This window comes from Colius striatus, chromosome 9, assembly GCF_028858725.1.
Source record: "Colius striatus isolate bColStr4 chromosome 9, bColStr4.1.hap1, whole genome shotgun sequence".
Lineage (NCBI taxonomy): Eukaryota > Metazoa > Chordata > Aves > Coliiformes > Coliidae > Colius > Colius striatus.
The window spans coordinates 30,631,013-30,648,261 of NC_084767.1; the positions used below are offsets into that span (position 1 = coordinate 30,631,013).

General features: G+C 42.8%; 1 protein-coding gene across 1 annotated transcript in view; it reads right to left on the bottom strand.

Moving 5' to 3' along the window:
• TMEFF2 (transmembrane protein with EGF like and two follistatin like domains 2) overlaps positions 1-17,249 on the bottom strand; it is a 138,524-nt gene that overhangs the window by 30,842 nt on the left and 90,433 nt on the right. Inside the window, exons 6-7 of the mRNA XM_062002495.1 lie at positions 1,865-2,013; positions 658-717 (exon numbers count right to left, since the gene is read on the bottom strand). Of these exons, the coding sequence (XP_061858479.1) occupies positions 658-717; positions 1,865-2,013 (209 nt within the window). The remainder of the gene's footprint in view (positions 1-657; positions 718-1,864; positions 2,014-17,249) is intronic.

Here is a 17,249-nt window from a genome sequence, read left to right on the forward strand (position 1 = left end):
CTGTGATGATTTGCATGCACATGCGTGCATGCACACACACACACACACACACACACATTCAATTTCTAAATCAATCCTCCCAGGCAAATGGTGTAAAAAATGTCTCCCAAACCTCACTAATAGCTATATGTTTTTAATTTCAAATGCCATAGAAGGCTATTTAGCCATTATATTTTATTGTAGCTTCTAAATAAATTAAAACCATTTATCACTTCATTTTAAGAACCTTATTGACTTCATAGTTAAACACCAACAGATAATATTATCTATTGTGGCAATGTTTCACAGCTGTGCTATGCTCTGGATTTTCACTTTCTTACACTTGTGCATCACAACAGAAGTATACATAATCTAGTGCACTGATTCAATAATATTCAATCATGTCTCCTAATTCTGGCAATACAATACAAGCTTACAATACAACAGAACAGGTGTTTTATGGCCAGAATGTTTGTAGAGTGTCAAAACTGGAAAAAGCTCAATTAAGAAAAAATAGAGTTTCTCGCTAAAGAATGAATAATGCTAATGCAGTGTTTTCTTAAAGTAAAACAAGAAAGCCCCACTAAAAGACGAGGACATCTCACCTTAGCAAAGACAAGAGAAAAAAGACTTACAGAGTTCCCGTGAATTGTGATTCTCACAGAATAGGAACCGTACCTGCATAATCTGTTCTTGCGTAATGCCCATCTTCTGATTTTGTAGTTGTTGTAGTATTATCTGTGTGAAAAGAAATATGTTGAATTGCTTGGAGACCCTGTACTACTTGATACAGACTGTGCCCCAGTCACCAGTGTCCAGGCGAATGTAGCTTTGCTTGCATGCCCAGTATCACTGCTGGCTGCAAGGCTTCCCTGGGTCTGCCAGGTGAAGACAGCAGGATCTGTCACTTTGGAGTGAAACATGAAACATCTTCCATTAAGAAAACACTTTTTTTGCCTAACAGTATGTGATAACAGATTGCAGCTGGGATAAATACATCAGTATGAAGCAGGAGTTGTCATTTCTGCTCTGTTTGAAGTAATTGGGGAGTTTTAATATGTACCCTGAAATGAACTGCCACAAAGGGTGGTTAACTTTAAAGAGATAGGAATAAGCTAGAATGTGTTTAATACGCCTGTACAGTATGGCCTTGTAAGTAGATGTACTAAGGATTTATAGGTCAGAAGCTAAGGGGAAAAAAGCTATTAAGAGTCTGAGCCTCAGTAGACGCTTTGTTTACAGGAGCTATTTAAAGGCAAATTTTCTTCATTTTTCTTTTAGAACAAAATAGAGCTTTTAAAGTCAACTCAAGGGTTATAGGTGATGGTGTAGTAGCCCATGAGCTGAGCACAGATATGCGTGGTGTTCATGGAGAAACACAGTCTTGAGCTGCTATTTGTGGCACCTTTGGCACCTTGTGGCACCAGTGTGGGTCACATAAGAAACAAGCACCAGCACTGTGTTTGGCAGCGCATCTTTGGCCTCCTGAAACTGCTTCTTGCCACTCCAGTTAAGGGAGCTACAGAGCTGAGTGGCAAAATGTATGTGATGGGCTCTCTTGCTGTCCCACTCTGACTCCTACCTAGAGGGCAGAGACCTTGGCAAGCTGCTCTTAGCAAAACACAGGTGCCTGCCTGAAAATCCCAGTGCAGGGCTGGGACAGTGCCAGTGCTGTGGGCAGGGTATGGGAAGGGGTACATGCACCATTGCCCAGGCCTCGCGCAGGGCACTGTGCCCTCCCGCAGTCTGTGCTCTACTATACAAATTGCAGGAGTCTAAAGGAAAAGGAAGAAGTGCCAAACAAGAAGCCAGTCCCAGTTCCATTTTTTTTTCCTGAACAAAAATTGAAAACATTCTTTGAAATGAGTTTTGTTGTAACAGTTACCTTGACATCGACCCAAAGACATGACTTCAATTTTCTCCTGTTTCTGGCATGATGCCTCTTTGATTTGACATGCATTATCATAAGATTTCCCATCGGAAGCACAAAGAGGATTGAAGTTGGTTTGAGAACAGTCAATGTTGCACACACACCTGAGAAGATAAAGCAAGAGAAAAAAGAAGAGGGTAATATGAGAAAGTTTTTTCACGACATCATAAATACATCTCAGAAATAAAAGTGTTTGCATTTTCCTGACTGCACAATGCAAGTCAACAGAATGAAAGCAGAAAGTTCTGTCAAGAGGTCATTCGTATTTCTGGGTGGAATTGAAATGTGGGGAGATGGAAGAGACACAGAAAAGAAAGGAAAGATAAAAAAGGTGTTTTATACATGGAAAACTATGCCACAGCATTACCACTTGTAATTTCTTGTAAACCAAAGAACATCCAAGCAGATACACGGCAATTCAGGCTGCTGCGCCTCTTGCAATTGAAAAAGCCACAAAATTCACCTCTATTGAGATGCTGCCCGTTGTACGCAACACTGTATAAATGAGGTTTTATACTGATTCAAGATTTAATTCTGACAATAATTACAGCACCTACATGTATTCTATATAATAAAAGATGTGATACTGAAGCCTCATCTCACCGTACTGGGATAAAGCTACCTGCCAAGACTTGAGACTGACAGCAGTGGCAAGACTGTACTGCGCCTCAGGGTGGTGGGGTCTCCCACAGCTCCTGCACATGGTGAGGCTACTCAGTATTAAACCCAGGACAATGGTGTTCTTAGGAGAGATGCTGTGCACAGGTACTTTGTGAAACATTTGAATAACTCAGCAAACAAAAAGCCTTACCCAGGTAAGTCAGTGCCCACTCCCAATTTTGTGATGTGCTCTGTGTGGGCTGAGGGCTCCCACAGCAGAGTAGAGCTTGGGCAAACACTTGGGCAAACACAGCAAACTTGTCCTCACGGAGCTTAAGGGCATCTCCAGAACCACAGCAATTCACCTCGTGAGCTCTTAGGCTGCCCTGGGATATGAATCAAAGCATGGCAAGGGATTCACTTCAAAAGTCTCATCTGGATCTGAACTGACAAACTAATGTGGACATGTCCTGATCCCAGCAAGCCCCAAAGTTGCTCAGAAGATGGAGAAATCCAATTACTTCCATCAGATACAGCACGTTGCAGCCTTTTTCCTTTAGGTTTCTCCTATTTCATCGTCATTAGTGATGTTAGACACCCTTGGGCACTGGCAAGGGAAAGGCATACTAATCTTCGGTCCCCCAGTTGTGCCACGCAACCAGCTGCTCAGTCTCAGCAACTCTTGCATTAATACCGATGTGATCCTGCTCAGGGACAAAGCCAGAGGTCTAACCTGGCAGCTGCTTCAGCTCTTTTGAACACGTAATTGTGCACATTCTGCTATTTGAACTCTTCCCGGCTCCTTCTGACATTTAAAGCAAAGCAATGCAACCGATGGTCTACCTCCTGCCCACTGTTTGTGCTGAACCTCACAGCGCCCATGCTACAGCTCTCTCTTTGGAGAGTTAAGTCATGGAAATGTCAGCCTCTAGCCTTGCTGCTTGAAGAAAGTCTTTAAAAGTGAGTTCACCTCCCATTCACAGCACACACTTTCGACCACTGGATGTGTAGAGGGATACACAAGAGAAAACCTTTGGTGGAAATAGTTAGCGTAGCAAATTAGACAGTGTGCGTCAGACTTCTCCATCACCCTCTTCAGCCTTTGGCCTCTGCAAACCTGCCCAGCATGATCAAAATCAGTGGAAGCAATACTCGTCTTCTTATAGACTTTGTTTACATTGGATAGCTCTATTTTCCAAAATGTTCACAAAATACAGAAAACTAGCTCAAAAAGAGGCCAATGGAGAAAAGTTGTTCTTATAAATCAAATTACATGTTTTCATAACTAGTGGAAGAAAAGAGTCTAGCTCCCTGCGTAACAATTCCCCCACATTAATGAACACGCAGAACATGAGAGAAATCCAGTGCATTGCCTAAGAACCTCCTTATCAGCAGAATAAGGGTGTTCTGCTCCACAGAAATATTAACTATCATCATCTCTTCCTGCAGCTGATTCCAGCTTCCCACCTCAGTCAAACTCACTTCATTAGAAAACAGTTATTGCTCAAGCAATAGTCATTCTTTCCACGTAGCTCCACCATTTGCATTTCAGATGGGACACAATCAGCCATATGCTCCTTTTTTTTTTGGTAATAAAACAGCTTAGAAACAGCTTCACTTCTCTACATTTTGCTACCAAAAAAATGAGTGTAGGTTAATATATATTATGTCTCAAGTCAAGAGAAAATTAAGTCAACGAGAAAATTAAAACAAAAGGGTGCTCTTCAGGGGAAATCTCAGCAACCTTGGATGCAATTTCAAAAATGCCTAGGGATGTAGAAACCTATGCTCAGAGTTAAGCATTTAGAAGACATTTTTAAACATGTTTAGAGGTCTAAAGATGCATATACAAACACTTTGTGTGGGATTTTTGAAATCTCAGAGACCTATCTCCCACTGATTTCAAACACCATTTCAGAGTTCATTAGGCATTTATTTGCATCCTTTGAAAATTTCCAAAAAAACAAAGTTCCAAAATGACTTTTCTGACCTCCTTCAGTAAAACTGAGATGATTTTTCTCAACTCCATTCTAAAATCTTTACTGTGAGACCAAACTTTCTTTCCAAGGAAGGTCTCTGTAGCCACACACCACATTAAGATGGACCACACGTCTCCCATGGACCTCATGCTGATTATGCTGATGTCATATTGCTCATGTGCAAGGGAGACCAGAAGGAGACAACCTCGGGTTGACATTATTTTCTCAAGTCTTATAGGATCTCCTGTGTGAAGCATGATTTTCAGTGTCGCATAGCTGGCTGGTGAAAAAACCACAACAGTAAACCTATCACCTTGATCTCCCTGCTGCGAAGATCTGTGTGTCATCCACGCCTTGCAGTTTTCAGTGGCGACTTCTAGCTTGCCTCTGCAGTTTCTTACTGCCCTTATATACTAAAATTCTACTTTAAGGCTGCACAATTAAGTCAACCTCAAATATATGTCAGGAAATGCTAAAGGTAGGATTGCATTGGGAAGATTAATGTGCCTGGGTTGTTAACTCTGTTTAACTTACAGTGCCCATCTTATCAGGGAAAATGACAGTATATTCAAGCATTTTTTCAAAATAGAGGAAGAAGCAGTCTGCCATTTCAATCATGTTCCTTAAGTCCAGAAAAATAAATTACAGAGAAAAAGGCGAGGCATTTACTCCAAACATGCATGCCCAGGCACACGTGGCCACAGAGCACGCATCATCCTTAAGCAGGATCCACCAGTGATGTAATAAATGCAAAAGGAATGGTTCTCGGTGTACCTGACTGAATGAAATTCAGCAGCCATAGGTGAAGGTGCCTTCACTTCTCAAAGCACTGTAAAACACAGAAGTGGGACTACCTCCTATCAAAAAAGCAGAATTAAACTAGCTTGGCTCCAAGAGTGCACATTAGGCCAAAGTCCTAATGGTCTATGAGACTTCAGACTCTGCGGCACACAGAAATTCCCCACCTCAAAGAAAGTCTTGCCCCAACACTTATACCCAGAAATCCCATCCTGCTCCTAGATAGCACCTGGTGCTGGGGGCTCCCCTCTCACACCCAACCTGCAACCTGTCTGTCTCCAGACTCTGCCTTGTCATCTTCTTGTTCTTTCACAAGTGACAAAATGGAAGCAGCCTCACCTCTGTTGGTTATTGGCTGTACTGGTCCCAAGCCCTTCTCCAAGTCCTCCTAACCTGTACCAGGCTGGCACCACGCATCCCGTAGCTATGTGGCTGGCCAGCAGGCCAGCTGCCTGCCTGCAGTTTTCTGCTCCCTGTGGCACTTCAGTATGCCTCTAATTTTTAGTAATTTGATCATTTGACCATTTTATCATCCTGGCTATGACTTCTGATTATAGTTATATCAATAAATCTGTTTGGTTTCTATGTTCCTAAGTGTAGCACTGAAGAAAGCTTGGCAACAAAAGGCTGACTGAGCTTTCCTCAGGCTCAAGAAGCTATGAGAAGGTCAATGAGGTCTCCTAGGGGGTCATTGTACCCAAGAGCATACACAAAATACATATGTAAGGCTTAACTATGCCTTCTGCAGTCAGAAAAGCAGCTTTAAAAGTATCTATGAGGAAGGAATGCTTCCAAGATGTCAGCCTGCAGATCCCCATAGAAAGGAAGAAATACTGAATGCTGTCCCGCAGGCTCATCATGTCGTTCAAATAATGGGAATGCATATTAATTGATTAAAATTTGGTCTGTCACTGTAAACAATAATCAAACAAGGCGCACTTTCTTATGTCTGTTCTTTCAGGTCATTACGATAGTCTCTGATGAATTCCACTTCTTTTCTACGCTTTACTTTATTCTATTTCATTTCATATGATGAAAATCTTGGAGGAGCAGAACACTCATCAGTCCACATAGTTATTTTGGTGATCATGAAAGCAAAAAAGAAATCAAAACAAACTAAAAAGACTGTCCAATGGGCACACCTGGGCACCTTCTCTGGGACTTTGGGGCTAACTCCCCCAGATGCATCCTACAACACAGCTTGGTGATATCACTGGACACTGGACTCTTTGATGAAAATATCACATCAAGGAAGAACTGGAAGGTCTCTGCTGACATGAGTGGTATTAGCTAACATGCTGAAGAAGCCCAGGAGGCTGCCCGTGGGAGAGCTGGTACAGCTGAACTAAGCCTGTGACAGCTAAGATGCTGACAGGCATCTCCTTGTGCCTCACTGCAGACTTGTGGGGTGAAAGTCACTGCCCTTCTGACTCTGGGCTTTGGTCAAGGAAGTGACTTCAACAAATGTACTAAACAGCACAGGGGAAGCCATGTGAATTTTGGGAGTGGTTGTCACTGTTCTGTTTGTGTAACACGCTTCTCCCCTTCCCAGGGAAACAAGAGAAGAGCTCAGTAGCAGACCAGTACTTAGTTCCTGTACAGAACTTGGCTATGAAGAAAAAGCTGCCCAGACCTTAGTGAGGTCTGTGTCCCAGCACCAAAGGCAATGTGCTGCACCAGGTTGCCTAGCAAAGACGAACAGCCAACCTGGCTTTCTTTTGAATTAGTCTCTGTAAAAATTATTGGGATCAATAAACCAGGCATGGGTGAGTACACCAGTGAGTATGCAGGCTCCTAACTCCCCACTCTTCCGCAGATAACATATGGTATTATTTTATGGGCAAAGACAGTATCTTTGCCTGAAGAAAGCATGCAGAGAGAATTCATGGCTACAAAGGACTGTCCTTGGAGGGAGTAACTCTGTTTTAAGGTGTCTCAGTAAAATGAGAGAATGGTTCTTTGTCCATGAAGAGTAGAGGAATGCTATAATTATATTTCCTTAGTTCATGAATAATCATTAGTGACATGGCAATGACAAAAAAAGCCCCACTCCCTGCTTTGTCTTTACTTTTAAGATAACTATTCAGTCTTTGTTTTCAGCAATGTATTACTGCAAAATAGTGTTAAAAATTATAATGCAATATCTACGCATAGCACAAGGAAGGTTTTGTATGTAGCTCTGATGGGAAGGATGGAGGGTAAATGAGACAATACTTCTAAAAGAGTGGTATTACTAGGAATAAATGAAGGCACATTTTTGTCTGAGAGAGTTGGCAATGGCAGTTCTTCCCTATTCAACATCTTTTAATTAGCCCTCTGCAGTTTGGAAACCTGAGAACATTGTTGGTACTAACTCTGTTTATTAAAGATTCATATTCAGACTTTGCTGGCCATGGGTCATTTGCTTTTTGGAACCAGAGCAACAGAAAATTGTGCCTGAGATATCTGCAAAAAAACTACTTAATGAAATGACTAACGTCTTCAGCCAAGTGTCTAGTTGATTACAGGGTCCAAACAGCAGAAGAGCAATAAATCTGCCACAAAGAAAATTGTCAGTCAAGAAAAAAGGCATAAAACCAAGCAGACAGGGAAGCGGGAGCTAAGAATGTGAAAATGCAAATCTAGTGTTATTTTAGTGTTATTTTTACTAGTCAGAGCTCTGATATTTGAGCACGTATGCTAATTTGGTCAAGTGTGAGATCCCACCATGTCTCAGCAAGCACTGTTTTACAAGGAAAGTGATGTTCCATTCTGCAATCAATTTAAACTTCATATATTTTCTCCAGGCAAAAATAAAAAAAGCAAGTTAAAAACCCACAACATTTTGCAGCATAAAAAAGCCCAAAGCCTTCCCTTTGCCATAAAACAGTGTATGAATAAAAACACAGTTGTTGTACATTTATGGTATTTCCACCAGAGACACATCTTATCTTCCTCTGACTAGAAAACAGTGATCAGAAACTCAAATTTCTGGTTGGATGTCAGTACAGTCCTCTCCCAAGCCCCCTGCCCCTCTGAGTAGGAAATTAAATGTCCATTTAAAGCAAATCTGGCAGTATACTTGTGCATAAAGAGCCTGGCAATCAGTCCCAAATGCTTTCTATATCACTTGAACTCCTGCAAGGTTTTTCTTTCTGGTGTACAGGGCATCTTTGTTGACATTACCAGCAGGCAAGTTGAAATGAAGCCAGGCTTAACGTTATGCCTCAACATTCAAACATGCGCTGTACCATGGTTCAGCTGCGTGGCAGGGGGCTGGTGGGAGCACTCATTTACCCAGACAGCTTTGGGTATGCTTAATATGTCTCAACACAACAACATGCAGAGATACATGAACTAGCTCTAAGCAGGGACGGGCAAGGTTAACCAGGCTGGGCAGACCCAGCCTCTGGGAGCTCAGCTAGCCCGGTCAGACTGTCTGTGTGCTGTGGTGTCGTGCCTTGTTCAAGCACACTGCCTGCAACGCCTTGTTACAGGGGAGCAGTGACAGGTCACTTCTGCCAAGTCCCTTACACCACATCAGCCACCCGCCCAGCTGCCCCCTCACACAGGCAGCTAAACTGGACTGCCCCAGGGGCTTGCATACAGCACCTCCATTTTGATATCAGTCTCAAAAGGACCACATAAATACCACCTTCTTCCTATGACCCTCTGCCCTTTTACAAGTAGACCATTAAGCTTTACAGTAATCTCATATAGCCCAATAGAAGCAATGTCTTGGTACTATTATATCCATTTTTCAGAGTAATAAGTTTTAGTACAGAGTCCTAGCACTCTCAGAGCCAACAGGGGCTTTCGGTAGCTTGGCCAAACTCAGGTACTATACAGTGGTCTCTGCAGCATGTGGAGCACAGCTCAAGAAGATGGCACCCAATGATGCCTCCAGCCAGGAGATAAAACTGTCTGGCATCATTGCCTGGTTTTGCATACTGCTGAACAGAGGTACACAGGCATGCATCTCTATAAAACAGTATATAAAACTGTGTGCACACAGGCACACAATATTTTATACTGTCTATGAATCATACCCTACAACCTGCCTGTGCTTGCAAGGAGATTGAAATCCTATCACCACACTCTTAAGAACATCATTAAGAGGCTTAAAGAATAGAGACACAGCGTGTCTCCTTCAAAACAAACTTTGCTGTATTTTTGAGGCTGCTGCAAAACTTTAGCTGCAGTGCAGAACAATAAACAATACATATTTTATAATGGCAGCACAAAAATAGCATGCGATATTTCTTTCCTGGGCCTGCTAGTGCTTCTCTTCAGTTTTAACATCACAAGAGAAGAAAAAGCACAGCTTCTTTTGAGCGCCTTCCATTCAACGCTATTTATTTATTTATCTAATTTATTTTTCCTCTTTGTCCTTTACAGTCTAACTTCTGCACTAGGGGCTTTAGCATGTCTACTTTACACAGTGGCTTCCCTGGGATATTTTACCTATTTCAACTGTTCAAATGTTTATCTTCACCAGGAATAATAGGAGAAAGCTTGACTCTCTCTCAGGGTGATGAAATGTTTCTGCATGGCATTTCAATAGCATCCAGTTATTCAAACAATTAGAAGTCACAGACACTATGCATGGAATTATGAGTATACTGCACAGAGATTTTTATTATTATATAGTGCATAATGAAAATGATTTGAAGGACCCCAAAGCATTACAACAGATGGAAGTGCTGAATAATCAGGTGATTTTTTTATGGGGTTTTTTTTTGACTGCAAGAGACTAAAGTACTGTTTACTGGACACACATCATGCTAAAATGTACTCAAGTGGTGAATATATTTATTGATGTCCTTCCCTGCATAGGACTAGGGGTAACAGACAAAAGTTGGAAGATAGAAAGTTCCACTTAAGGAAAATCTTCTTTATTGTGAGGGTGAGGGAGTCCTGGTACAGGCTGCCCAGGAAGGGTGTGGAGTCTCCTTCTCTGGAGGTTTTAAAAAACCCACCTGGACGCGTTCCTGTGCGACCTGATCTAGGTGGACCTGCTTGAGCAGGGGCGTTGGACTAGATGATTTTTAGAGGTCCCTTCCAACTCCTACCATTCTGTGATTGTATAAAACGCAACACACCTTGGGAGTCTATCAGCAGTATGGAGCCATGAGCTAGGGCAATCACCCTGCAGCTGCCATGCTGCTACTGCTTAATAACAGGAAGTGACTGGCAATGCTTAAAAAAGACATAAGGATTTTTCAGAGCACATTTGTTATCACAGGCTCATGAAATTTGCTTCACAATAGTTTGGTGGAGCGCTCCTGGAAGTATCTCACCTTACAGCTGTGGGGACTGCTGCCTGGGAGCTGGCTCCTTCCTGCAGCCTGACCAACTTGGTGAGGAGCTAGTCCCATGCTCCACCAGCTTTCAAGGCTTCATCTTGGAGACTGCAGCTCATGAAAACTACTTTCATCTGCTGTGGAAGACACTGCAATTTGATCCCCAATTCTCTTTCCATTTTTTCTGGTAACTGTCCTTACTAAGTTTTCAACAAAAACACATCACAAACTTCATCTTTGCTTCGTTCTTACAACTCAAAGCATCAACTGAAATATGACCTTCATCTATCTTCTCGATGCCTCTAGTGCCCTCAAGAGTACATTGAATTGTATGCTAACAGATTTAGGGCAAAATAAATGTCTCATTTAATTCTTTTAAAAATATCATTTGTATTTAAAACAAACTAAATTGTATAAAGCAGTCTTTGCTAGACTGGATGCTTTAAACCTAAACAAAGAAACTCGAGAATTACAAGGCTGACGACTGGGTTTCAAGAGTGATGGAAAAATCCTCACTCTAGCTGTGCGACTAGAGAAGAAAATTCAAATTCTGTTCACAAGCCAATTCAAGTGTCTGCAGGTATTTAATGCGTGAAGTTTATTTAAAGCATATAGAATAAAATAAATGCCTTTTTATGGTTTGCCTACACCTGGTGTCCTTCACGTCTCTATAGTCTGTGCTAAAACAAAGCTTTGCTGACTGTTTCTTTCCCTCTGTAAACATTTGAGGCTGTCCTTCATGAACATTTTATCGCTGTGTGCCTCAGACTGCTGATATTGTTCACTCCGATCCTGAAGCCAGCAGAATAATGAGAATTGCTCCCATGAATTGCAGTGTTTCACCCCGGTCTGCAACAGGCAGTGGGAATATCACAACGCCTGCTGGGAAGCATGGGATACCATCCAGCTGCTGGGCCTGGCATGGACCTTGCCAAGCAGGAAGGCTCGGTCCGCTCCTGAAGAACTGTGGCACTAGCTGGAAACAATGGCAAATTCCTGGTAACGTCTTTGTTTGCAACACTAGAATCTACTTCTGAAAGCAGAAAGTGGACTCAGATTTATCAGTAAGAGTAAAGGGATGATGGCCTTCTGGCTAGCAGAGACCAGTGTGCTGCAGCCCCATCCCATGCAACACGTGAGTCGTCCACTGCCAGTGGGGAAGGTGAGGCTTATGAGTGGCATTCCAAAAACTAGTGAGAAGGAAACCATGATGAAACAATTCCTTCTTGTAAAGACTCCCTCCACACATGCAAAATCGACTACGTCTCACCATAAACTGCTCTGTGTGCTCAAACACGTGTGCCTCCCATTTTCAAGCAGATCTGCCTGAGGCAGCACCATGTGAATTGGTTGTGCACTCCAGGCTACTGTGCTTGGTAAGCTGACAAATTACAAAACACAATCCAGTCTAGCTATATAATGAAATTTTAGGAGGATACTTCCAGGTGCTCCTTCAGGCATTGTTTGCACCTCCTGCACAGATAGAAATAAGGTAAGACAACCCCATGTCATCCTGCACAGTGGTGAAATGAGATTTCAGCACATAAGTACAAGTCTGGGACCTGAGCAAATCGCTGCACGTGCACGAAGGAAAGGAGTAGTAACCTCCTTTTTCATCAGAGCATTCAAATACGTAGGGGAAAGCTGCTGTCCAAAGCTAGGTATTACTGGCTGGGAATGCTGCCTCTTCTCTTGGTATCTCATGATGACCACAGTGTCTGGCTGCTTTTGAGAGTAAGTCCCAAGGGAAAGTACTGCTGCCAGGGAAAGCAAGATGAAGGAATAAATAGTGTGCCATCTCAAGAATATGTCCTTGTCCGTAAACTAATGAGATGAGAGTAATCTTCATCAGATCTGGTACAGAGATCAGTGGAATCCACCTGCATCTCCTGAAAGGGATGTGCCACAAGCACTGTGCTCTGGTTGAGATGAGTGTCCCTGGGGCACTTGTACTCTTCAGCATAGGAGAGCTTTGTTACAAAGTTGGCAGGCTGAGAGACAGCAATTAAGCCTGTACATCTGGGCACATCTCACACTGGCTTTTAGCTGCGACTTGCCCATGGGAATGGACCAGGGCAAGAGATGGACATCTGCCACCCCACAGGAGCTGTGAGAGGCAAGGTCAGCCCTCTGCATCAGCTCCTCTTGAGTTTTCCCCAGGCTCATATTTAATGCATGGGATGTATTTTTAATGCCTTAGATGTGTGAACAAATTGTGGCCTTGATGTTTCAACATGGGTGTGTGAAGGAGCCTCCGACCTTCTGCAATGGATGCAGCTTTAATAGTTAACATTAAGTGGGATGGAAGAGATGAAGCATTCTATTAAAACATTTGATAATAAATTGGAAAGTGTTTTCCTAGTGCTTTACATAGTCATTCTCTCTGCTGATCTATTTAGCCAACACATGTAATTCTGAGCTACAAAGTTGTATTCTTGCTTTTGTAAACATACTTACATAAAAACTCAATAACAACAGAGTCTATTTATTGTTAAAATGCTAGTAGAAAATTTGAAAAGGTATAAATACAGTTCATTGTTGGTGATCTCCTGTCCCCTGAAGGCACTGTAAGGCTCTAAATCTTACTCAGATCACAGTATCATAAAACCGAAGCAATAAAATGTCATACTTTCCTTGATTGCGCATTAGGCCAATCGGCTCTTTATTATGACTAAATAGGACGTCATGAAGGCACTGCTCAGTTTAGTATGAGAGTATGACTCTGGCAAAATGGGGGGCCAAGGATGGAGCAAAGCTTTTTTTTTAAATAACAAGGAAGGTAAAAGAAAATAGGGAAAAAACGGTGCAAAAGCGTGTTGCTCTCCACGGTCTCCGTACTCTCTTTTTCATGATGTAATGCCCTGATGTATGCAGATGATTATGTGTCAATGCACATTAATATCTGATGTGCATTATCATATTATCCCTTATGTGCACTTTCACAGCCTGGTGAGTCCAGGCTTTCCCAGCCACAGGGTTACACAACCAAGCGGTGGCTTCAGCTTGGATTACCTGCGCACAGCTCTGCCTTTGCTGAGCCAGAAGGGATCCTTTTGTGAACCTCCCACAAAGCAGCAGGGGCTGGGTGTGATCTTTACAACACCCTGTACTACAGCACAAGAGAGCACAGAAGCACAAAACAGACCGTGAAAACCATTCTTTTGAAAGGAAACAAAGGTGTGCACTCAGAAGGCTGCTACATTTTCCTACCTAGGGCTGAAAACCACAATCAAAGGTGGAAGCAGAGGAGTAAAAAAAATCCAAACCCTGATTTCACTTGATCCCCTGTTAAATTTGGCACATAAAATGGTTGCTCTCTGCCATGATGTCATGTATATATACTGTAGATAGTCATTTCCTGAAAACAGAGACACTGTGGCTGTCTCACACATGCCCACACTTAAAACAAACTGGCGTAAACGCAGTCCACAGCCGCAACACCTTGATGCCCGCTGAGCTGCTGTCCCACACATCATCCAGCTGTCCTCGCCATATACATGTTATTTCATCTGCTCCATGCTAAGTATGCCATTCCAGCCTCTAGGCAAGGCAGAGGGAAGGCAAGTGAGTAGGACATCCCTGTTGCCTTCGGGTAGTGTCCCTAACATCCTCCTCAAGCTCCCGGAGCAGCTGCTGCAGCTTCTCCCCATTCTCCAGCAAACAGAGAAGTAGACTAGATGCAAGTCAGATTTAGGTCTTCCCCCTGCTTCCACAGTCCTCTGTTTTTTGCCAACTGATCCCTTCAGCCCTCTCTGCCTTGACCGCTCACTCCTCTAAGTCTCCATGCCTCCCATCCACACGTTGAAAGTAGGGGTAGGCATCTTGGCCATGGAAACCTATGAGGAAAATTTGGCTACTGCTGTTTTTGTGGGTTGGATTTTCTTTTTTTTTTTTGTTGTTTTTTTGGGTTTTTTTTTGTAAAATTCAATATTGACAGACTAATAACTGAAGACAAATTACAGTTCTACATGTTTTGAAACCCTTCATTCCTTTAAATTTCAGATGACTTTGTGGCTTGCTCCTATAGGAACATGGCACTATGATAACACAAGACAATCCCCCAAAATCGTAGAAGTTATTGTTGGCTTTTCACAAACCAGTATTTCCTCTGAAGTAACTGAAGCAGAGAGTAAGCCAAATTCTGCCTTTATCATCACAATTTCCAAGTTCTTCCTTTGCACTCTGAATGACTGCACATTTACACTCTTACAGAGTCTGTTCTCCCTTCTGCCACCGAAAGGCTAACTGAGAAGTTACTCCATGGTTAGGATACTAAGAGAGAAGATACGTTTTACTGAAGTCAGTGGGGTAACTTTCATTGATTTACATAAGCTGGAAGTTCCCCTTCTGAAACTGAAATCCAAGCATCTCAAAGGAGAAGTACAAGACAAAAAAAATCTATAATCTTTATGACTATGTAGGGTATAGAGTGCTGGGATGCATCCTAGAGTGTTGGGATGCATCCTAGAGTGCTGAGGGAGCTGGCTGATGTGATTGCTAAACCTCTCTCCATCATTTTTGAACAATCATGGAGGACAGGTGAGGTGCCTGAGGACTGGAGGAAGGCCAATGTCACTCCAGTCTTCAAAAAGGGCAGGAAGGTCAACCCAGGAAACTACAGGCTGGGCAGGCTCACCTCCATCCCTGGAAAGGTGATGGAAAAATTCATCCTGAACGTTACCACTAAACATATGAAGGAAAAGATGGTTATCAAGGGGAGTCAACATGGATTCACCAAGGGGAAATCCTGTTTGAAAAACCTGATAGCCTTCTACAAGGGCATAAGTGGCTAGCTAGATGACGGGAGAGCAGCAGATGTCATCTATCTTGACTTCAGCAAGGCTTTTGACACTGTCTCCCATAACATCCTCATCAGAAAGCTCAGGCAGTGTGGGTTGCATGAGTGGACAGCGAGGTGGATTGAGAGCTGGCTGAATGACAGAGCCCAGAGGGTGGTGATCAATGGCACTGAATCGAGTTGGAGGCCTGTGGCCAGTGGAGTTCCACAGGGATTGGTTCTGGGGCTGGTCTTGTTCAACATCTTCATCAACGACCTGGATGAGGGGACAGAGTGTACCCTCAGCAAGTTCCCTGATGACACCAAACTGGGAGGACTGGCTGATTCCCCAGAGGCTATGTCTTCTGATTTGAGATTCAGCGGGATCTCAACCAGCTTGAGAGTTGGGCAGAGAGGAACCTCATGAGGTTCATCAAGGGCAAGTGCAGTCCTGCAGCTGAGGAGCAACGACCCCATGCAGCAGTACAGGCTGGGGGTTGAACTGCTGAAGAGCAGCTCTGCAGAGAGAGACCTGGGAGTCTGGATTGATAATAAACTAACCATGAGCCAGCAATGTGCCCTCGTGGCCAAGAAGGCCAATGGCATCCTGGGATGCATCAAGAAGAGTGTGGTCAGTAGGTCAAGGGAGGTTCTTCTCCCCCTCTACTCTGCCCTGCTGAGGCCTCATCTGGAGTCCTGTGTCCAGTTTTGGGCTCCTCAGCTCAAGAGGGACAGGGAACTGCTGGAGAGAGTCCAGAGCAGGGCCATCAAGATGATCAGGGGACTGGAACATTTTCCTTATGAGGAAAGGCTGTGGGAACTGGGGCTGTTTAGTCAAGAGATGAGACGACTGAGGGGGGATCTCATTAATATTTATAAGTATATAAATGGTGGATGTCAGGAGGTCAGGACATCCCTTTTTTCTGTTGTACCTAGCAACAGGACAAGGGGTAATGGGATGAAGCTGGAACACAAAAAAATCCACTTAAATATAAGAAAAAACTGTTTCACTGTGAGGGTGAGGGAGCAGTGGCACAGGCTGCCCAGAGGGGTTGTGTAGTCTCCTTCATGGGAGGTCTACAAGACCCGCCTGGACATGTTCCTATGTGACCTGATCTAGGTGAACCTGCTTCTGCAGGGAGGTTGGACTAGATGATCTCTAAAGGTTCCTTCCAACCACTACTATTCTATGATTCTATGATTATCCCCTGGACACACAGTGAGTTTTGCTATTATTGCAAAAGATAAAAAATAATATTTTTTATTACAAAACCAAACATTAGGGATTCTAGTTTTTGGATAAGAGATGGATGTGACGTATAGGGTCCCTAAAAGACCTACTTGGGTGAGTAGCATAGATGGAACACAAAATGGGTTTGCATTTATCTGAGAACATTTAGAGCTATGATATACAGTCTACATAACAGACTTCCTTGATGTATAGAGAAAATATAGCCAATTTCTTTGTGTAGGCTGAATTATTTACCAGAGTGTTCCAAAGTGTAATGGTAATAAAACACTATGAAGTATAAGGAACTCTATACAATCTTGGCTTATGTTAAAACTAGATTTTTTTTTTTTTTAAGAATGTTATGAAGAAAATAAATCCAGAGAATCTGGGAATGCAGGACTTTGTCAAATGAACATAAGCCTTTGAAGAATTGTGTTGACTCAATGGATGGAAGGGTCAAATTCTCCAAATCATCACCTTCATAGAGTTAGGAATCAGTTTCACTTCAAAATTAAACAGGCTATTTTGACACAGGATGAAGGATGCAAAGACAATAAGGTAATTTTGTGTAACTCACCTGACTGGGAAAAATGGCTGTTTTTAACTAAAATAAAATAAAATGTATGTAGAGTAAAACATTTCATCGGATGGTCAAACAAGCCAAACTTGTCCA